At 41.7% G+C, this 23,614-nt stretch overlaps 3 protein-coding genes across 3 annotated transcripts; 1 reads left to right on the top strand and 2 right to left on the bottom strand.

The window, feature by feature from the left end:
* Positions 1–405: 405 nt before the first annotated feature.
* Positions 406–8,376, bottom strand: hspa14 (heat shock protein 14). The gene is made up of 14 exons (XM_062382577.1): positions 8,107–8,376; positions 7,038–7,118; positions 6,402–6,484; positions 5,639–5,687; positions 5,280–5,385; positions 4,766–4,856; positions 4,567–4,671; positions 3,300–3,461; positions 2,730–2,885; positions 2,146–2,248; positions 1,803–2,018; positions 1,370–1,534; positions 827–894; positions 406–582 (listed from the first exon to the last, which is right to left on the bottom strand). Exons 1-14 carry the CDS (start codon positions 8,161–8,163, stop codon positions 504–506), a joined length of 1,521 nt encoding a protein of 506 aa, XP_062238561.1. The 5' UTR covers positions 8,164–8,376; the 3' UTR covers positions 406–503.
* A 369-nt stretch (positions 8,377–8,745) lies between these two features.
* On the top strand, positions 8,746–11,373 carry cdnf (cerebral dopamine neurotrophic factor). Its single transcript, XM_062382578.1, has 4 exons — positions 8,746–9,037; positions 9,648–9,775; positions 10,267–10,408; positions 10,673–11,373. Exons 1-4 carry the CDS (start codon positions 8,965–8,967, stop codon positions 10,843–10,845), a joined length of 516 nt encoding a protein of 171 aa, XP_062238562.1. The 5' UTR covers positions 8,746–8,964; the 3' UTR covers positions 10,846–11,373.
* Positions 11,374–11,427: 54 nt separating this feature from the next.
* irak3 (interleukin-1 receptor-associated kinase 3) lies at positions 11,428–21,685 on the bottom strand. Its single transcript, XM_062382576.1, has 13 exons — positions 21,519–21,685; positions 20,475–20,663; positions 20,235–20,308; positions 20,099–20,147; positions 19,825–19,988; positions 17,875–17,939; positions 17,671–17,785; positions 16,371–16,489; positions 14,862–15,060; positions 14,247–14,309; positions 13,799–13,966; positions 12,903–13,260; positions 11,428–11,949 (listed from the first exon to the last, which is right to left on the bottom strand). The coding sequence occupies exons 1-13, from the start codon at positions 21,619–21,621 to the stop codon at positions 11,837–11,839; spliced, it is 1,779 nt and encodes a 592-aa protein (XP_062238560.1). The 5' UTR covers positions 21,622–21,685; the 3' UTR covers positions 11,428–11,836.
* Positions 21,686–23,614: the final 1,929 nt, after the last annotated feature.

The raw sequence follows: 23,614 nt of genomic DNA, 5'->3' as shown, positions 1-23,614 counted from the left end.
CTAAAGTTATGCATGTGGAACTTTTGTCTCCCTCTTCTAGCTGTGAGAGTAATTACACAGGAATGCACAGACAATCCACAGTGCCAAGAAAATGTATTTATGTAGATAGAGAGAAGCGGCTAAGGGTAGACTTGGATGTCTCCTAACTTTTCTCTGTCAGTAATCTCCTAAGGCACATTCACCATAGATCCTTTCATCCTTCCTCTGAATGAGTTCCTTTTTTTATTCTGAAATTTGGCTGCTTTCTGTCAGTTACTAAAAGCGTTCATAACCACCACAAATTTATAAATCAGTAGGGAAATACAGCTTGGTAATGTACTTCTGTAAAAAAAAAAAATCATACTCCCGATAATGTATTCTTATGATTAAAACATAATCCAGAAGTTAAGAAATCACAGTGGATCATTGGGCTTTTAAATCATGTTTATTGAGTGAAAATAAAAAAGAAACACGTCGCAGCGACACTGAAATAATGTGTGCGCTTGGGCTGCAGTTCAGTGGCTTCAAGAGGAAGCCGCGATGGAGACGGCCTCGGTGCGTCCAGTGCTCTGCTCTACACAGGAAACATGGAGGGAGCCGTCCCTGCAACATACAGAAAGAACCTGTATCAGAAAAAATTGACGATCCCCACAGGAAAATCGCTCAGCGAGTTATATCATTCTAAAGAAACTTCCATCCTTATCCACCAAAATCACCCTGTTTTTGATCCACAGCCATAAGGACTCTGAACTCAACAATCACAGTCGGTGGGCTCCCACTGACACACTAATGATGTACAAGCGATCCCGTTAATTGACCCGTGCACTGATCATGGAAGGGTGGATACCTTTTCATGGTCACCACGGTGTCGATGTCGTGGTTCTCCTCTGTGGGCTGCAGGTCTCTCAAGATAATCTGTACAAATACACACAATGATTCATTTAAATTATTGATCATCAACTCCGTTTTCATATTCTTACACTGTGTGCCAGTATAGCTACGCAACATGATTATTATTTTCACCGTTGTCTGTGTGCAACACCTCATAACCTTATAATAACTTATAGCTGGAAGGTCACCAAACATATGGAGCAGGTTGGTGAAAAGTCAAGTTCTCTGCATAATTTACTGGGAGCAAGTGGACATGTTGATGACAACAGACTCAAAAATGAAACCAAAATAGTAGTAAATGTAAAATGGTACAGAAGTCTGGGATAAGACGTTTGCTCTGCCTTGGTCGTCTGGTTTTCACCTTTAAAACATTCGAAATTGAGATACATCATTCAAGTTCACAGGGAGGTCGACAAATTCTAGGATCTGCCTCCCAGCAGTGGAATCAGGACATGTGTAGAGGTTCCACATTTGACCCAATGTTGGTGCTTTACAGTACCTTAGCTAGTTTTTCAGGCTGCTCCGTGACCAATCTCTGGTAGATCTCCAGACAGAGGGAGGACAGCTTCCCACCTGCGCTCAGGATGTGATGTCTGCGGGCGGGGAGCGGCGTGCCGGATGGAAGAAGAACAGTGAACTGCTCCGTTCCGGATTCATCCACTTCCTGCAGAAACCAGTGGTGGGACGTAACAGAGTACATGAACTTAGTTAATGTTATTAAGTATATCTTAAATGAATTTGTACTTTATTTAAGTAAATTAATTTGAAGGTACTTTAAAATTTTACTCCACTACACATATCGGTAACTTCTATTTTAAAATGTTATTTTAGCGATCCAATACTTAGAGGGGATATGCTCTGTACATTCAAACAAAATTCAAAGATAAAACGATTTATATTCTCACTGCTGAAAAATTCAACTATGGTTTTACCTTCACAAGTATGTCTGTGGCAGATACGTCCACTGTGACGGACTCTTCCTCGGGGGCAAGTCTCTCTCTGCCGACCAGTAAGCCTGCTTGCAGCGCTGCTCCCACCGCAATGACCTCATCAGGAGGCGCCGAGCACAGAAGCTCCACGTCAGAAAACATGTCGCGGATCATCTGCTGGAGGCGGGGGATCCTGGCCGAGCCGCCGCAAAGAACCACCTGAAGACACACCCGTCACATAAGCATCTTGCATGTTGCGTGCAATAAAACTAGAACTTTAAAAGGGTGAACAAACTGTGTGTTCCCAGATGGATCGGTCCAAACACATCTTTCACAAAGACTTTACCTGGTTGATGTTGCTGGTGGAGAGTCCTGCCTTCTCGAGCAGACTTCTGATTGGCTGGACACTCTTGTTGAAGAGTGATGAGCAGAGCAGCTCAAATCGAGCTCTGAAGAAACATGATATTGACGTCATCACGCTGGTATCAACTACTTATTCACACTGATTCTCGGTCTTATTCCAATAAACCCAAACATACAGATGAACTAGAATTACCGGTTGTTTGCCTCTGCCAACCAGTGCAGTTCCGGTGTACAGATTCTTTCATATTTCTTCCCCAGATTCATATAAGGTCACTGTGACCTTTGAGCACTGAAATGTTAGTAAATGTTAACGTTCTATGTTTAATTCACATTAAACATGGAACGTTTCTTAGTTGCTTGTTTATCATAGCTGCAAATAAAACGTTGTAATAAAACGTTTGCAATCGACTACTTGCGATCTTTCCGCCCTCACCCCTGCCATGGAACCATGAGTTTGAGATATTTTAATACTGAGTTTCGGAAAACTGTTTCAACGCCATCCAACTGCCTCACCTGTACATATGTGGAATGTTTCCAATCATTTACCAGGTCGGTTTAACATCTTACCTCGAGATGTTGCAATCAAAGTCAATGCCGTCGTGCAAGGAGTCGACGAAGCAGTTGGCGGATTCAAGCGAGGACAGAGAGTGTTTGGCCATGTCGGCTCCATTCATCAGCTTCATCATGGCCCGGGCGTTGGTGCTCACATCGTGCTTATAGGTGCTGCGCAACACACACAAAGAATGTAAGAATAGCTGAGGGTATTTAAGATGTGGTTTAGGTGCTGGTGTGTGTGGGAGGGAACAGAATGGGGTGGGAGTCAGGGTACATGAGGTGTCTCTACTGGGAGACTGGCCAGAGAATCTCTGGAGGCTCACATTCAGTCCCTCCAGAGATTGTCCGGAAAAGGACTGAAAGCAGCTTATGATAATGATCTGTATCTAATTTTATGATGTTCTTTAGTTCTGTCAGCTTATTAGAAGGAAATAAAAGCCTGTAACCAAAAGAGCGCCTTGTGTTTGTGTTTCCTCTAGAGGGGCACTAAAACATGTGGGTGTAATATTATGATAAACAAATTGATCCGTTCACTGTGAAGCTTTTGGCCCCAACAACTGTCGTGTGGAACAGAATATCTACCGTTTGAACTCGGCAGCCAAGTGCTGGGCCAAAGCTTCGGTGAAGCTCTCTCCTCCGATGCTGTGGTCTGTGTGGGTGCTGAGAACCTGGAACATTCCTCCGTTGACCTGCATCACCGTCACGGTCAATGACGTGCCGCCCAGCTTAAACACCAGGACGTGGCTGTCAACACAGTGCAGAGCATCATCAGGGAAAAGTGGGTGGAAATCTATTTACTTTCTGGCCATTAGGTGGAAATGACGTGAACAACAGGGAGCAAACAGAAACTCACGCATTTAAAGCAACTGATCACATGATGATGGAGAAAAACAACCAAAGACAGGACTGTGGGTGGTGATGGAGAAACATCTGTTAACGTATTGTATAACAAAAAAGATTGTGTATTGTAATTAAGGAGGTTTTGTTTTCACCCTGGATCGCCAAGAAACTATCTTTTGGAGTAACTTTCTTAACGTATATTAAATATAATTAATATAATCAGCATCAAGAGTTGTTAATAATTCTAACAGTAAATAAGGCCTCTCTCTGCTCCATGAACAGCCTCTGTTCTTTGTAGCATGTATGAAACTTTCCTCTGAGATCTGCTCCATGTTGACTTGACTACATCACATCATCTCTACAGATTTTTCAGCTGATCATTCACTACAATCTCCTGTTCTACCACATCCCAATGATGTTCTATTGGATTCACGTCTGGTGACTGTGGAGATCACTGAACTCACAGTGGTGCTCATGAAACCAGTTTGAGACGACCACGGCCATCAAACCATGATTAACAAGCATCTGACCAGTGTTTGAGTCTGTGTCACTACAGCCTCACATTTCTCTTCTTAGGAAACCTGACGTGATCTCTGCTGTTGTTGAACATCCACCTCAAGGTTCAGGATCACGCTTGTTAGTAACACAGTACTCATCGACTGAACTAACGACTAAAATCCCAAAACGTGTAAACTAGTAACATGTAAGGTTCTCTGGACCCTGCTTGTCGTAGAGTTGACAGAACCCTGAGGATGCTGTTGATGAACCCAACTGGGCCTCAAGATGTTGGGGGGACACACTCAGGTCTGATCAGCCTGTTGTGGGCCATCCTTAGCAGAGCAGGTCTAAACAACTGATGATAAGTCCCCAACATCCACTGGATCTGCTCGTGGTTGGCAACTTATCATCAAACTAGTGCAGAAGACCTTCAAGGCAACAAGGCGTTATCACCATCTTGTCCTACGTTCTAAAACATCAACACGCTGCTCTTCCTTGTCTTCAGTGTTACCTCTTTCCAGAGTGGTTTTCTTGGCCGATGTTGTAGGCCAGCAGAGCAGCAGCAGGCTCGTGGATCAGCCTCAGGACATGGAACCCGGCAGCTTCTGCTGCTTCCCTGCACAAAACAAAAACTGTTAGTGCTTTATTTATAACCGCTGTGTCACAACATCAATGCACAGACGAGTGGATGAGTCAGTAACGCCACCTACCTCAGAGCCCGCTTCTGAGCATGTGCAAACTCAAAAGGGACGGTAATGACCGCTTCATTTACATCAGTGCCCAGAGCAGACTGAGCCGTTTCTGTGGAAATGGAAAGAGTCAATAAACCAACTATTCATGAAGCATGCCAGACAAAAAATAGCCCTTTTTTAACCAGTTTACCTGCATTTGAAAAGAAAAAAAAAAACGTATACATGCTAGTTGTGGTGAAAAAGCAGCATTAGCAGAATATGTGACTGATAAGACCCAATCAGGAAGAGAATGAGGATGTCTGCAGAATGGTTTCCAAGTCTATGTTTATGGTAATCTAGACTAACACGCAGCCCCTGAGTTTTAAAAGTTAAATGAGGCCAGCAGCATTTATAAAAGTCTTTTGTAAATGCTCATGTTTTCCCGAAGACAAAAACTCCAGAGTAGAGTGGATGACAAAGGTAAATCGCTGCGTTGAATTTTAAAACAAAAATGTAGTAGTGTAAATGTACCCTCTGTGTGTGCGTGTGTTACCTTTCATTTTGTGTAAGATGAGTTTTGCGACGTCCTCTGGAGCAGCATACACCGGTTGATCTCCTGCTGTGATCTCATAATAAGGCTTATCCTTTTTGTTCACCACCTGAAAACAGCGATCACTGCTTTACTCTCCAATGTTGTGTTTTGAACAAGCATTAAAAAAATAACTGAGACACAAAACTGACAAACAAAAAAACATTTGTGTTCCTAAGTGCTTATTTCCAATTTTTTTTCTTCTTAATTCTCATAAAATTACAACCTTAGTCTTCTCAGAGAGGCCCTAATATACCATCCTATTTGAGACATTTGGGGATTTAAAAAAAGCACCAACAAAGTTTATCTGGTCACAAACTCACCTGGCACTTGGTCTCTGTTTTGTGAGTTTGTGTCTCTGGATCATCAAAGCTGTTCATTGAGAGACAGAGAAAGAAAGAAATCGGTAATTAATAGAGTGATAAGAAGTGTCTCAAGCTGCATGGAGGCTCACCATTTAACTCATTTTGTTGACTACAGGCTCTTTATAACATGAATGACCTTTAGCTTTGGAATCAAGAGTCAAGGCAACTCATTGTTTGCGAAAAAAACACACAATTTCTACAAAAACAAGGAATTTCACTGGTTACTGGCTGCACACAGAGAATTCCCTCACAGAGGACACCAGAGTTGTTCTTCTAGATTTGCTCTGATGATGGTGAAATCTATTTCAAAAGGATTATCAGTTTTATTTTTGGGGGGTTAAACTCTATGACAATATACATTTAAAACTAAAGCATTTTATAGTTCAAGGGGGAGTTCTGGTATTTTTCAACCTGGAAGAGGCGACCAAGACCGGAATAATAATTTGAGCCTTTTACTGGTTACTGGTACTTTTAGTGGGCAGTTCTCAGACTGGTGCAGTTGCACCCTAAGATTACATTGTAGCCACTACTGCAGTGTTGCAGCTGTCGGTGGAGGAAATCTGCTGGACCGATTCCAAAGGTTTTTGTACCAGTCATTTACACACCCACATATATAAACATAGGGAAAGAATTTCACTTTAACTTCAATATACAACACGAGTCAAGCTTATATAAGACTAGGGTTCCAGTAAAAGTATTAAGTGTGAATATGTCGTGTCACCTTCTACCCAGGACTTGCTTCACTTTAACAACTGTGTTGGCGGCGTTGCGGACTCGTCCTTGCTTTGCTGCAATGCCAACAATCTGAAGGAGAGGAAACGTCACTCAGTCAGAACATTTCAAACATGAAGCCACTCTGTGCTGCAGAGGAGGCACACAATCCAACTTCAACTCCAATTAATGAAAAAAACGGATGTTTCTGGCTGAAGGAATATTAAGGATCAAGCAGCAAAATATGTTTATGGATCAAAATGAATAACAATAAAGACATTGCAAAGGGATGCACACCCTCCATTGTGGATGTAAAGTTTGGATTGTGTTTTATTTGACATTATGTTGTAGTAGTTAAGGAGGAAATAATGTCCAGATGAGTTAATAATAAAAATCATATCTGTGCATTTACATTTTTAAGCTTAATTACAACTTTGTATCTTAAAACAGCAAAAGATGGGAAGAAAACCGCAATGTGGGAAAACAATCACCAAAAACAAAAGTTCCCTAGTGCAAGATTTCCAACTAAAACATAAATATTGATCCAAATTAATAAAGTAAACCTTTACATCACTGTAAATGATGCACAACAACAGTGAAACAGGCGTGAAAACTGATGTAAAGACAAGTGAAGCTGATGCTGTACCTGCTCTGTCGCTCTGTAGCCCACCACTGCCGGAGTAACTCTGTCTCCTGCATCGTTGGCCACCACGTCAGCCCGCCCATCCTGAAAAACAAACACACATTCACACATTAATTTCATTAATCAGTAGATGTACAGTTAATCAATCCAAACATCCATGTGTCCTTGCAGGACCATGAGCAGGAGATGATGCAGCAGAAGCTCAGCAGTAGTCGTGTGAGCAGCCATGTTGATGTTACAGGACCGAAACTGAGAGCTCAGGTTCTCCAGTTAACAATCTCCCTACATGTCCATCTTCAAACAACCATCCCCTGGGTGATTTGGCCTGGTGAGACGTAGAGTGAGAATTTAGAGTGACCGAACACTCCTTTGCCTTGAGAGGAGTCAGCAGAGGTGCTTCAGGATCCTGCTGCAGCTGTTTCAGGTTCATCCAGCTGGGACAAAGCTGGAGCTCTCGGGAGCAGGAAGTGTGGGTCACATTGGTGAGTGACAGAAAAAAGGGACGGAGTGCTAAAAGTAGCTGCGATGCCTGAACATCATCCAAACTGGGATATGGAAGCAGACACAAGCTGCGGGTTCGTGTTAGGCTGATACAGAACCTCAGGTTTGGGGGAAGATCCAATAACTTGGAATGGGCCTGTATCAGCAGTGAGAAGTCCGTTTCATTTCCAGAACATAGTCTGGACCTTCATGCTCCTTTACATAAGAGGACCCCTCACACAAGAATCACTGGATGTTATCTTTTTGGTTCTTGAAAAAATATCCTTAAACAACATTACAGTGTTTATTAATGAAAGAGAAGCTTTGCTGTAGGTTCTACTTTTTGCCATTTAAAGCATGTTTGGCTGAGGCATCACTACGGAGGTGTACAACGGAAGAAGGAAGAAAACGTGTATTGTTAAAGACAGTATTAACTCTGGTGACACCATGATAGTGTTCACACAGTGTTAGCAGCCACATGTGTCAGAGGGAATTCTGGGGATTACAACAAATATGTCGCCATTTTTTCTCCACCTCACTGAGACGCTGGGTGCGTGAGAGGCTCGGCGGAGTGAGTCTGGTTAACACTCACCTTAAATATCGCCACACAGGCGCATGTGTAGCCGAAATGAACCCCGATAGCGGCCATGCTGGAATCTCTCTGCTCCAAGGGATCAACCACGCATGCGCCACCCGCTTCCGCTTCCAGTGAGTACTTCCGGTACCGCTCTTTCGAAACAAAAGCCTCCAACTTCTTTGTGTTCAAGAGCCCCTTCTTAACTTCTTTCTTTCTTTCTTTCTTTCTTTCTTTCTTTCTTTCTTTCTTTCTTTCTTTCTTGAGATGATTTTCCCTTTCTACAATATATTTTTTTTTACAATGTTTTATAAGAGCAAGCTAAGAATGCCATAATGAAAATTGAGCTCACTTCCACTTTTACTTGTATCTAATTGTGTATTGTGAAATTACTTGAAACTTGAAGTACTGACAGTGGGGTTCACCCTGAAAAAGAGTGGGGGGGAAATTCTCTTAACCCCAAAAGGATTTTTTTTAAGTAAGCATTAGTGCCACAACAGAAGTTCTCCTGACTTTTCTTTAAGAAAAACATCCATTTAATATTCCATTACGTTTGACTTTGAACATGTTTTTTTTTAATCAAACGTCCATAATAAGTCATTACAAATTTGTTTTCAGCCTTTTACCGTAACACCACGAATAAACACGCATCAAACTTCAGGCCTGGGCCGGCGTCACCAGATTCTCCCAAACGACGGATCACCTGACCTTATGAGAAACGGGAGTCTTGAGAAAGTCTCACTCGGCACGTAACAGTGACCAGATTCCCAATCATAGGGTCCCAATTGTGAAAGCCACGTGTCAACGTTTGCGGTGACGCAGGTCCTGGGCTCCTCACCGCCGAGACACCCGGGGCTAATAATAACTCACGCCACCATGTCGGTGCTGTCACTGGCCGTTCTCCTATTTTTCAGAGGCTCTACTTTCTCTTCCGCAGCCGAATGTGAAGGTTAGACAGCATGGTGTGTAATAATAATAATCAATAACAAGCACTGGAGTCACATGGTGCCTCTGTGGGGAGTCAGAATCAGCCCTGCGAGTCAGCTCTCTGCACCTTGACCTGCCCTGCACGTGCTGCCCAAACTGGGATGCAACATTCAACAAGTGATTGTACTGTGATTTAAGGAGGAATGGAGCTAAACATCTACTTTCAGATTCTGGAAATGAATCAAAAATCCCAAACGCAGCTTTTAGATAGATAGAAAGATAGATAGATAGATAGATAGATTGATGGAAACTTTATTAATCCCGTGTGAAATTCAGAAAAGTAGGATATAAAAGTTTAGGATATAGCTTCTGAGGTTTTCCAGTACTGGAGATAAAATAAATGTAAATAGAGGACTTAGATTAATTCTCGAGTGGGCCACAGTGTGTAAATAACGGTGATGTTTTAATATTGTTTTCATTTGTGCTCATATCACTTATACTGGAGTGAGAGTGGGCCCACAGAGACACAAACTCACTCTGCTGTGAACTGTGACACTGATACACGTATCTCACGCCCTGATAAACGTGACGGATGAGTGAGTCCTGTCCACTAACAGTGCACTGGTGTTCAGTGTGTGTGAGCTTCCTCCACAGATTGTATGGCAGCCTGAACTCAGCCCACACAGAACTCACCCCAGCCCTGGTGGAGGAGGAGCTGCTCCGGGCATGCACCGTCGCTCAGGGGAAGGAAGCCAGGCTGGTGAGGATGTACTTTAACCGTGACGACAGAGAACTTCTGGCTCTTTTGGTTTTCAGTGCAGACAAGCCAAACATTTTGAACTTTGTAGTAAACACTCAGTTTAGATCCTTCCTTTATATGCACACAAGCATTCCAAATTCAATATTTGTGGAAACAATAAAATACACTTCAGTCCCTTAAACTGAAATTAAATTATTAAAAAAACAAAAAGTTGCATGTCTCCTCCAACCACAACAGTTTATGTCTACATTCAGTTTACTTTTTTTTCACCTTTTACCACTAAATTCTAAATCAAAAGTTGAGGAAGCCTTAAGGCCATCTTGAGATATCAATTTGGGGATGCCCAAAACGTTTTTGGGGAGTTCAAGGTGACCTATCCATTTGACCTTGATATTTATCTATGTTTTCAGCTGCAGATTTGACGGATATGAACTTAATTCCCGAAAACCACTGAGATGCTAATTCATGTGTTTCTTGTGTTACGTCCTCAGTGTTACTACCTCGGAGCCAGTAGTGATTCAGCGACACGTGTCACAGCGTCAGTGGCCCGCCCGCTGGCCTCTCACGTCCCCGTTGAGAAGATCTGTCAGCGCATGAGCAGCACAGACACACAGATCTGTCAGCTCAGTCATGGTAAAATCTGTGTTTCAGATGCACGACATAGGCTAACATTGTAACATTTTAACATTGCGTTTTACAATTTTTTTCTTTATTTCTCAGAGAATAATTCATGGATCTTGATGATAATAATCATGCATGTGTAGGACACTGATATTAATGAGGGAATGATGTGGATTTAAATGGGGTTTCATGAGGAGACTGTTGGGCTTTGACAGAGGTATAGGCTATTATGCTGCCCTGACTCCCATTCTCGGGTATTCTGTGTTCTGTGTGCAGAGCCTTTGCTGAAGGACCTGAGCAGCGATGGGCTGAAGAAGCTGAGAGTTCTGGAGCTGAGGAACATCTTAGCCTCATGGGGGGAGGAATGTCGAGGCTGCCTGGAGAAACACGAGTTTGTCAGCCTCATCAAGGAGAAGGCACCGCTGCACGCTCACACCGTGGAACTATGAGTCGCAATTATGTGTCTCTTCCACCCGGCACCCGCAAAGTAAATAAGACACAAACTTGCGTATTCTTCGGTATAAACCTACACAGACTTGACCTGGTTATCCAAAATAAGAAAACAAATTCAAATTGAGGATAATCGCCCTCTTAGTTTGGGCCTGATTGTGAAAATAAACTGCCGCTATGCAATGGACCGTATTCACATGGCGGCCATTTTCCTCTGACGATGAGTCCATGATTGGTGTGACCAGCTTCCCCCCCCCCCCGTATTGCTGTTGCCTGTATTGTTAGTTATTCACTCGAGTTCAAGCGGGATACGTGCATCATATGTCTTGTCGCTTGCTGGTACCATGACCTCTTTGTCACTGAAGTGCAATTAATCTTGGAATAGGCTGGGCCGGGAAGGATCTAGATGTAGAATATGAATGTGTGTGCTGTTGTGCTTTTCAATTATTTCCTTACAAAAGTCCTTTAAGCTTGTAGCCTATATGGCCGTGGTATTGTCAGTTAAAAAATAAAACAATCATATCAAACTGTGTGCATGGCATCTCATGGTTCTTACACCTTGATTGATCACAACAGTCCTCTTTCTAAAACAGATGATATGGTTTAATGCATCAGGGTCAGTTGACAAAAAGGTACAAACAGAGATCTTCACAGAGCCACCCTTGATTGAGAAAATAAGTTATAGAGGTAGTGACCCGTTGAAGATCATAGAATAACGGTAAAATAATAATGCTAATAACAGTAGTGGCAGAACTAATACGCATGTGTAACTATATGTACAGAGGGAAGTTCCAGTCACAGGAGACACATACTACTGCCAGGTTTGAACTGCTGAACTGCTTATGATCAGATCAACTGTGAAACATGTTAATAACACGTATGAGCTGCTACTGCATAGTTGCTACAGTAGCAAACAGACAGAAACACACAAACACACACTCAGATCAGTCCAGAGAAATGTTGTCCGGACCGAAACAGGAACTCTCCCCTCTACTGCAGCCCCGCTTCAGAGAACAGTTCCTCTGTGTGAACCAGCCCTTTGTTGTACAGACTCAGTTTGTCCCTCAGCCTCCTCTTGGCCTTGTTTTCCACCATGCTGGAATCTGCACAAAACACACAAACAAACACACACCTTGATTTTCACTAGGCAAGCACACATCATATGTTATAGAATAAATGTAAGGGGTTGCATTTATGTGAGGAGGTCCCCATTAGCCAGGTCTGATTTTAATCAAAAGAATAAGGCCAATGGCCAATGACTGTCCAGAGCGGAAATTACAACATAAGAGTAATGAAAATAGTTATTTTATAGTTGTGGTTTTTCCTTGTACATCACAGACATATAGATTGATAATCCATCAAGAGAACCTGATCAGAGAAAAAGGAAACAATAAAATAAAATAAATAGGAAAAATAAATAGGATTATTGTAAATCATAATAAGCTGTCAAACCCTTCACAAAAAGGACATTTCAATTTACAAATTTTTAAATATATAGTTTGTAACAATTATTCGTTAAAACCTCTAAAGACGACCTATGTTATATATTTTGTAGTTTCAGATTGTACCTTTAGGACAATTAGTGTGGCCCATAATAGCAAAAACTTGAGATGAGAAAATTATCCCCCTCTAGTGGTTAAAGGTGCAGACACCTCCAAAATGGAGTGACGTTTGCGAGCTAGTTCAGCCAATCAGCTTGAGTTGCGCCGCTCTAATCAGGTGACACATCTCACTCTCCATAATCGTCGATAATAATAATAAAAAAAGCTGCAAAAATTCCACATCACTCACCAGCATCCACCAGTTGGCTCTGACAGGTGGTCAAATGTATTTGCTCACGTCTACCTATTATACTAATGCGATCATATCTGAGTGATAAAGTTCTACGGCTGAAATTCAACTCTCAAACCTGAGACGTCTGAAATAAAAAGTATGGTTAACGCAAGTATTTGGGGCGTTTCTTTAAAAAATGGGTGAACATGACTGAGTGAATTTTATACAAACACCTCTAATCATATTTTTGATGGGGAACTTATTATCTTAACATCAGACTTACACTGAGGACTCTCTGCGAAGTCGGAGGCCATCCTGTTGGCCCTGCAGTCCTCGCAGGCCTGGCCAGCCGCCTCGGCCGAGCAGCTGCACTCCACGGGCAAGCTGCCGTACAGGTCGGGCTCTGCCTCCCTATGGGCGCCCATAGTGTCACTCAGGTAGGCCACCTCTGACTGGCTGTACTCGCAGGGCCCTGTCAGTGATAATGAGGCAAGGGGGCTGCGTTGCTCGTCGTGCTCCACAGGTATGGAGGAGGAGGGGCTCTGTGGGGCAGAAACGGCGGCTTCATCGTGCAGGCTGCGGGGTTGGTCGGCCAACGGGCATCTGGGCGGAGGAAGCAGCTGGCTCAGTGTCAGAAGTACCTGAAGACAATTGAGGTTTATAGAGTTTATCTCACCCACTGTTACTTCAAGGATTTTAGCAGCAGAATAATAATAATCATAATAATAATATTTTTCACTCCCTCTCACTATCATTCTTCTGGTAACTCTGAATCCAGCACTGCAGGATCCAGATCTGACACTATGACCCAACTACTCTACTTTTTCTTATTCCAGTTCTTTTTCTTACTCTTACCCTATTATGTATCAGCATTATTCAATATTAATTAAAATCATCATTGTATAGCCTATAAACACAATTTACAATTTGTCTCATAGGGCTTAACAAGGTGTATCATCCTCTGCCCATAACCCTTGTTAAGGGTTATGGGCAGAGGATGATACAGGAAAACCTCTGAGGAAAACCTCTGTGTCGACACACACACACACACATTGTTATCAGACACATCTGTAAACTCAGACTGGGTAAAAAATAACATAATTTGTTCTTTTGTGATGGAGGATGACATATAATTTGCATAAAGAGGAAGTCACATTCAGGAACCACATCAGTGCTCACGTTCTCCATGCTTGGTCTGAGGCGGGGGGGGCTTGCAGTGCATTCCAGGGCCAGGGCCAGGAGGCTGACGGCCATTGCTGTCGGCCAGCGTCCGGCCGTCTCGTCCAAAAACCGCAGGCAAGAGTCCACACCACCACTGTTCTCCACCTCTGTGACTAACAAGTCTCTCTGCAAGAGGAGAGGGACACACAAGAGAGACAGCAAGCGAATGAGAGACGTGGTTAAAATGTACACTCAGGGACATGCAATTTTGCTGTTATAAAACTGTCTTTGATGATAACAGTAGAAGAATTGGATTATTACATAGCTTTTGTGTGGTTACTGCACTGAAATTGCCAATTGCAATAATTAGTAATAAGATGCTATTTTCTGGATTTTTTTTGTAAGACATGTAGCATGTAGATAAAGGCTTCAATAACACTTTTCCAGCTGTTCAGTGTGGACTCACCAGCAGTTGTTGTTTGGGTGCGTCCTCTATGACCTTCCGTCCTGTCACTGTTTCCATTATCACCTGCGAGCAGGCAAACAGGCATTAATGGAAATGAAGGAATCATGTTCTTATTTCTGCACACAACATTCTTCATAATTCAATTTTTAGATTGGAGAAACACTAGTGGAAAGTAAATTATTTTCTGTTTTGGGCTTACTAATGTGCTTCCTCTCCTCCACCATGTTACGGCTTTATCTGTAAAATACTTCTGCAAAATAAGATTATATTTCCTTCAAATTAGATAACTTTATGTCACATGATGGTACTGGTGTTGGACTGTAATGAAAACATAAACACAATAAGAGCTTTTGATACGTCAAGTACATATTTCCGGTAACACTTCTGTGATCAAATGTAATACGGGATGTGCTGTGGATTCAAACTCACTCCCCTAAAATCCCACATTCGTGCAGTTAAAGAAACATTTAACCGCTAAAGAGTCTGATATTTCCCTGTGGAGTTGGTGGTGACCCAAAACAGAGCTAATAGAGAGCAAATATGTGTTTCTGTCATTCTTCTAATTTTCTCTTGAGACACAGAATTTGTAGGCTCATGTGATCCTGCTAGAGTCACCATTCCGAAGCTGTAAACGTCCAGGCTGAAGGAGAGCTTGCCGTCCCGGATGTACTCCTCAGGGAGGTATCCCGGGTTGCTGTGGGAGCCCATGTCGAGAGTGATGGTGCATTGCTGACTTGCTGAATAAGGACGTAGACGGGCCAACCCGAAGTCAGACAGCTTGGGCTGCAGGGCGTCGTCTAAGAGTATGTTCCCACTGTGAGGAGAAGGCAAACAGATGTGGACTCAAACTCTGAACTTCACAGATGTGTGTTGGGAATGTCAGAGGAATGGGTTGAGTTTTATAAATTAATAATGCATTAAAAATAATTTAGCACACTCGAAATGAAAGTACTATCAGTACTATCACAGCATTGTTAAGATGTGCTGAAAAAGTTCAAAAACTATTTAAATTATATAGTTATTATCAATAAAAATTAACATTAACACTGAAATTGGACATGGACATGAAGAGGAAAGCTTTAGCTAGAGAAGCTTTTTGTTTTACAACGAAAACTTCCTCTAACGCAGGTTTAAATAAAACCTTAATTGAAATGTGCATATATAAACATTATGCAAACAGTATATAACACAAACATTATGAACAAACCTAATGGCATGTAACAACACAACCGTATGGAAACAAAACATATGCCAGGTGTTGATGGCACATAAAACAACACAAAAGTTGATAGAAGAGAGAAGGTTGACAACGCCTGACGATTAATGACATTGAACGTCTGAGAGTCTGAACAAAGTAACGTTTATTAAACGTGTGCAATTTGGAAACAGCAGTTGTTAGCCACAACCAGAGCTCTAGCATCTTGTGCTTTTAATTTAATTTGGAAATAATTTTGCATAGGATGTCTTATATTGCAAAGAAAAGACGGCCACATCCTGTGTGTACTGCACTCGCTGAGGCCCAACATTTACAGAGACAACTCATTTTGCCAAATTCAAACATCAACCACTTGAAGGGCAGCATGAAGTGCAGCATGAAGAGCAGCTTCACTTCATTATGGTTTAGATTTCGTACATTTGGTGAAGCTTAATATTAAATTCCTTTTTTTAATCACTTAACATCCATAATCCATGTATATACGTGTGTATCTATACACACACTGAAATATGTATATTGTGTATTTGTTCACAACAAAAATTGAAGTGTTCTTTCATCAATGAAAATAGACAAAAGAGAGAAAATTAAAGTAGGAAGTGGATGAGGAACTAAAAGCAAACACGGGTGTCTGAGGTATCCTTCATATTCAAATCCTAACGTGCACTATTTAAAGGCACTTTACATAGCAAAGTTAAGACCTTACAAAATTCAAGATTCTTTCTGAAAAATAAATTCTTGTTAACATAGAAAAACATTTTAATTTATTTGTAAAATAGTTATTCCATGAAGAAAGGAGAAGGGTGAGTGTTTTGGAAGAGTGTTTCCAAATCGGGGCGGGAGTGTTAACCTGGTAATGTGCACAATGACAGAATATTTTCTGTGTTGGTGAAATGTTTGATGTCTTGTACCTGGAGACGTTGCCACAGATCACTTGGCAGGGCCGGGCCATATGGAGGTGATGCAAAGCCTTTGCGATTCCCTTGATGATAGTGAGACGCTCTTCCCAAAACAGAGGGGGCTCTCCATCCTGCAACGGGGACAACATACCACTTCAGACTTAACACAAATAAATGGGTTCAAACAGCTAATAGAGCCTAACATAGTCGGACACACACCACTGAGTGGAAATGACTCATGATGGCACAGCATTTTACAACATAGTGAACAGGCTGGAGCAGAATGAACATCACTGATTTAAATAACAACCCTCAAATCAACTCCTAATATCCACTGTTAATGCTCACAGAGAAAACATAGTTCCTCTAGGCTCCATTTTAGGGCCTCTTCTGTTTAACGTCTACATGCTTTCACTCGTTCAGATATTGGAAAACAACTAAATGTGTTATCACAATTGTGCACAAGACACACAGATCCACATAACCATACCACAATGGGGATATAATCGCATACGTGCATTGACAAAGTGCATTGAACTAATCAAGGATTCGATAACTCACAAAGAACGTTAAAAAGTCATCTTGAGTCTGTAGAGATAAACCCCTCAAACCAAGACAGAAATCTGGATGATGAGGAATGATGAAGAAACATTAACACAATTACAAAGTTATCTTATCACCACCGGGAGAACTTATCAAGGATTTAAGATGCCTTTATTGGTCCCACACACATGCACACACACAACATGCAATAGGGGAGAATTTGTCCTCTGCTTTTGACCCAGCCGTGTGAACACAGAACACAGGACACAACACACACACAGTGAACACGGAGCATTAAAGGACTTATGTCTCAGACGGATTTAGAAAAACTTTTCCATGCATTTATCTAACACCAAGGAAGTGGATCACATCACTCCGGTTCTGAGATCTTTACACTGGCTCCCTGTCTGTAAAAGAATTGACTTCCCATGGCTGGCTTATAGAGCAAAGAATGCTTTAGGGCAAGCAATGACTGCACTCTTAATATAACACTTTTATGTCTCATTTTATCTTTTTATTCTCTGATTAACAGTTTTAATTGGTTCTCTTACGTTATGTCTTGTTTTGGATAAATCATTTTTACCTTGCCCTATTCATTGACCATTTTCTCTAAGAAGACTTTGTTCAGTTCTGCTTCGCTTGCTGCGTAATTTCCTGTTTCACTTCCGGATTTCTGAGTAGAACGTTACCTGGCAACCACTGTGCTCGGGTTTGATGTTACAAGCAGAGACAGGATGAGCAACATGCCGCAGGTGAACCCCACACGTACCTGTGGGTGCAGCCTGTGGTAGAGGGATCCGTTGGGGAGGTATGGATAGACCAGGCAGTAGTGGTCCTCATCAGAGAAACAGTCCAGCAGCTCCACTATGTTTGGATGTTGATACCTGGAACACAAAACGTGCAGTACATATTGGACAAAACCCTATCAGACAAAACCAAGACGGGTACTTGGAGAGTGAGAGCTGGAACATACATGTGATGAATCTCCATTTCTTTTCTGAAGGCGTCCCACAGCTTCTTCCAGGACACGCCGTTTATCTGGACAATGACAAATTAGGAATCAGTGAGACTTCCCAAACTAAAAAAATACTCTCAGGCCCATTGTACAGTAGGATACAAATATAGTAGACAGAAATAAAACATGCTTCTATTTATAGTATGAGCAAGGAGAATTCAAATCAACTCAGGAAAAAAAGGAAGCTGATTAAACTCTTGACACATCGGGAAATGTTTGCTCGGTAGGTTTAACCTTCATGAGCAGAAGAAATTCGTTGCATGAGGAAGTGAAACAGAAACACAGCACTGCCATTGTACCCCTCTGCCAACCGGTGCAGCAGACCAAAGGTGGGCCTTTTTTTGGCCAACATGCAGTGTTCTAGGCAAGTGTAATCTGGATTTGAACCTAAAGTGACCCATGTGGAATATGGTGACTATGGCCAAAATAGCACAAAACGAATTTGGGTCACCTTTGGCACATTTGGTTGACATATATTGCCATGGCCTATTTTTGACCCAGATCTGGCAAACAATAGGTATCCTCTCAAGGGTCTGATGTGGAATGTGGGCCATATATGGGCCCAAACAATTTTCCTATGTGGGTACAAATGTTCTCTTTCACGACTCATATAAGCGACCTTTGACCACTGAAATCTAATAAGTTAAACTTTGGGTCCAAATTAATGTTTGTACCTGTACCTGTCTTCGACGTAGAGGCATAAAAAGTGGTAAGTGGACCATGTGTTTCACCTGCACCTAAATGTGTTTCGGTGATCAGATGATAATCAGAGAGAGCTTGGCCACATACAGGTGCAGGTGAAAATGCAGCTAAGCAGATTGAAAACAGAATGTGATCCGACCAGTCATGCCCCCTCGGAGGGGGTTAGGGCCACATTGTTACCACGGCGAACCCAATCCAAAAGCAACAGCTTGTAACTATTAGCCAGTAAGCAAAGGAAGACCTCACATTACCTCAGCTATATATGTCAAATATACAAGACGATTGTGGAAATGAAAAAACAAACTCAACTAACTATAGTCCCTCAAAAGAAAACATACCTCTGCCGAGGCCCAGGAGCCCCGTTTATCAAACCACATTTAAATGCGCTAGAGCCAGGTTTTTATTTAGATCTGCACCAAATTTTACACACTAATAAATATGACTGCCTTAAACATGTTTTCTCATCATGATCCATGCATTATTCTCTGAGGAATCAATGAAAATGGGGGAAAACGTCTAATCTCGCAGTGTCAAAGACTATTTTAAATGAAGCTACTGGATCTGCTCTTTTATCTGTACCCGCTACAAAATGAGATGATGTCTTCCAAGGCCCATGTTCCATCCTTCTCCAAAGCTTCATGGAAATCTGTTTAGCTGCTTTAGTTTAATCTCGCTTAAAAAACAAAACTTACTAAAAAACCAACAAAACAAACAGACAGGGGGGAAAATCTAGCGGAGGTAATGAAGCCCCTTCATGATGGCTACCATCTTATCTCCTTAGTTGTATCTCCCAAAATGCCCCTCTCTTCCTCTACCTCTTTAAAACCAAAGTTAGCGGGTATACGTTTTACCTAGGTTCTATTCTATTCTATTCGCAGTTTTTAAATGTCGGTAAAATTGTAAAAATAAAAGACAATTGACTCCTTTCCCATTGGCAATAGAGGAGTTTGACTTTGTATCATTTGTGTCATGTACAATTTCATGAATGCTCCAAAAACCGAGGTGCTCTCTAATCCCGCTATCTTGCCAGGTTCACATAGGGGGGCGTGTTTCCATCACTGCTGGTCGGAGCCAGAGCCGATAAAAACCTTCTACTGCAGAGTCATTTGACCCAGTAGTAAATACCCACTGTACTCATTACCAGACAAAAACACAGATTTGAGTGAGTAGTAGTGGGTTTTTCTGAGTAGTAGAATCAATTGTCACCTGCTTGAAAAGCTTCACTGCAAATGTATTACTTCCAATCCGGGCTCTGTAGACGTTGGCAAAGTGGCCTTCTGCAATTCTGGTTTCAGGATGAAAACTTCGGGTTCCTTCTATGACGTCTTGAAAAGTGAGTCCGGCTGTATGGTTTTCTGCTGCCGACCACACTGGAATACAGAGACAGATCAGGACACGTGTGTGGTATGTCGAAACTCAGCAGCAGCCTGAATCATCGTGGGAAGGGAAATTCCGCCAATTCACATCAGCCTTTACTTACTAGGAATTGAAGGTTGACTTGAGGAGCTCGCCTCTGGCTGGGGGGATTCCTTATTAGAGAGAGCACAGACAGGATGGTAATTTGCTCACAGGTAACACACAGGTTACACACACATTTAACAGTACAACTCTTCTACCTTCACTTCAGCTGCTGACATCTGACCTGTGGACTCTCCTGGTAGATCGCTGGGAGGCGAAGGTGATTCTGAAACTACAAGATCAGATAATAGGTGTGCACCGCAATAGAGGAACGGAGAAGGGGCTTTACATTTCCTGTGTGTAATTTCCACTTCCCTCTTACTCAGGCGGTTTGTAATCAATCATAAGCAAAGTTGTAACAAAGGACAGCGTAAAAAATCCACATGTCTGTGACTGACCTTGAGCTGGACCCTGGAAGAGCTGCAGGGCCCTGAGGTGGCCCATGTCCTGCAGCACCTTCTGCAGGTCCCGCACCCTTTTGTTCTGCTGGGCCCAGGACCAAAGCAGCTCGCTGCTGGGACTCCGGCCCGCCGCCTCCAAGCGCTCCAACATGCGTAGTTCTAAGTAGCTGGGGAGGATTCGGACAGCTGGGGTCCAGGAATGAAGACGGACATAGGGAAGTTGCAACATTCAGCTTAGATGAGAGACTAGATTCCTTTTATCAGGAACACGTGTCATTTATTGCACTTCTGTCTGTACTGGGAGAGGGATCCCTCACTTGTGGCTCTCTCTGGGGTTTCTACGTTTTTTTCCCTTGGGGTTTTTTGGTAGTTTGTCCTTCCTCTTGTTGAGGGTTAAGGGCAGAGGATCCTGCATCCTGTGAAGCCCCTTGAGACAAACTGTGATTTGTGAACATTGGCTATACAACTCAAATTTGATTGACTGATTGATTGATTGACTATATCATTTGCTGCCTATGATTTTAAATGACACTGTATGAGGTTGCTTCTTGCCATCTATGTGTTCTTTCCTTATTTTTATTAGTCCTCTGTGAAGCACTTTGTAGCGGTTCTTTTGAAAGGTGCTATATAAATAACGTATCCCAGGCTGCTGATAACATGGTTTTAAGGATTACTTTAGAGTAGAAGAGTTTCAGGGGGGAACTATCCTTTTAAGTTACTCACTAACCAACAAAGAAAACATAAAAAAAACAAACCAAGTGTATTGATAGTTTTATCATAAAAACCAAATCCTCCTCATCTTATTAACCCAAGGATTTCAATGTAACGTCCACAGTTAAAAGTTTTTTTTCCCCTATTAGGATTTCTTTTTTTTTAATAGTAAAAGTTAAGTAAACTGCTTCGTGGACAGAAGTCAAGACTACCGACCATCATTTTTGTATTATCCATAAAGTTGAATTACTCTGATGAAATCTTTATCAATTGTAACCATCTGAATATGGTGGCTGCGGTCGACTTGTGTGAAAAAGACGCTCCACTCACCCAGTCCGCGCCACCCGAGGGTGTCACCTCCGCCGTCCATGATCCGGTGGAAGCTCTCCAGCAGAGCCGGGGGGACATCGTAGAGCAAAGTGTCGGGGTCCATATCCACGTCCGCCGGTTCTCACTCAGACACAAGTTCGGACCTGAACACAGACAGCCCCGTTGAGGTTGCACAAACACGGAAACTCCCACCCTCCCACGAAATGGCATGCCCGTCTATTTACGGTATTACGGTACAACTGCTTAGCACCCGAACATATTTATTAATGAGTAAAGGAAATAAGGGAATTCTCTTGCCAGCTTGCTTCAAGATTACAGTACCACAACATTTTGTGGAATAAAGCGATTAAAACAATTGAATATTAAGACTTAAAATGTAAGTGAAATAGAAATTAGTGTGCAATGATATATAAATCATAATGACACTTCCTGTGGCAAATAACAAACTAACTGTACTTTGCACAGTGTTTACTTACAACATATTGCACAATCCCTCCACTGGTCCTAATAGTATTTATTATATTAAATCTTTGTTCCCTATTTATATGTCTTTTATAATTATACTTGAAGAAATACACCACAGCAATTGCCTTGTATGTGTAAACCAAGTTTGGCCATTAAGCATGATTCGGATCATTTAAATACATAGAAAAAATAATTTTGACCCATGCTGTCATGCTGTCATCCGCATCAGATACGATGTGGAATCATATAATATTTCACTTCTACTATATATAGTATTGGTATTATTTGCTACTATGATAAGTGTCTCAGGTGGATGAGATGTATAGTTTGATGGCCACAGGAAGAAGTTCTGTGGTGCTAGTCTGATCTACCATTTAAAGGCGATGCCACCATGACACCAGTTTGCCTTGGATGATGTGAGAGGCATAGAAGATGAAGCTGGCCACTGCCAGGTGATAAAGCATCAGCAGCAAAACAATGATATACCAAACGACACAGGCCCACATGTTAAGGAACCCAGAAACGTACATAAAATATGTAAAGTATATGATTATATGTAAATTTAATATACGACGTTAACGTTTGACTCCCATGCCTCATGAATGTGGGTGTTGTCTACTGTGGTAGTGTGGGTTTTTTCTCCTGTTTCCTCCCACTTTTCTTGATGTAAATGAAATCCCAAAATAATAATGATAAAATATATATATCAGACTGAAATTCTTACACAATTCCCACTTGTATAAAAGAATGCTAAAATTGTTATCTGTCTGTTGCAAAATTCTGGGAATATTCCAAGTTGGAAACTTTCAATGGAAATATACGGGAATATACGGGAATATACAGGAAATTGTGTGGATAATGTATACTAACTGTAGTTAACTTGTCATATACAGACATAAATATAAAGATTTGTTTTGTCATAGGCTGATTGAGCCCTGAGGAAACTTTAGGTACTTGACTATATACTTCTGCATCCTTTAGTGATTCTTAACATAGGACTTTGCATTGTATTTGCAAATGTACACAGCCTTTCCTTCTACATTGGCTGGGGTGAAATGTCTCCACACATGAGATAGTGCACGTGGCATTGTTCTGTAGAACAAGATGAGAAAAAAGCTAGTAAAAAAACACTAATGCAATGCTAGAGATATAAATAATTGGAATTGTCTTTAAAAATATTTTATAATTGATGGATAAATGAATAGAAATAGGCTAGATGGATAGATGAACAATCCTCAATCAGCATGCTAATATTTTCCCCAGTAATATCGTAGAAACTTACCTGACTAGTCCTGCACACTACAGCAGGCCTCAATAGCCCTGCTGTAGTGTGCAGGATGCTGGGAATTATCTGCACAAGTGATGGAGAAATGCACAGTGCAGGGTTGAAATTCAACGTGCAGCGTGTGCTGCATTTCATAAATCTTTAAAATAGAGTTTTGAATGATGTTTTTATTGCTCAGCCTTTAATTTGATTATATATAATTTTTTCCAAAATTCCCAAACTTCCCGAGCTGAATATTCCCATGGAAAGTTTCCGGAAATTTACCGGAAATTTACCGCCCCTTTGCAACCCTATCTGGGACATATATCTCATGAATTGTTTATTTTATCGGCTTCACGCTTGTCAT

The sequence above is a fragment of the Platichthys flesus genome, chromosome 23, assembly GCF_949316205.1.
Source record: "Platichthys flesus chromosome 23, fPlaFle2.1, whole genome shotgun sequence".
NCBI classification, from domain to species: Eukaryota; Metazoa; Chordata; class Actinopteri; order Pleuronectiformes; family Pleuronectidae; genus Platichthys; species Platichthys flesus.
This window is presented reverse-complemented; position numbering and strand designations above follow the sequence as displayed.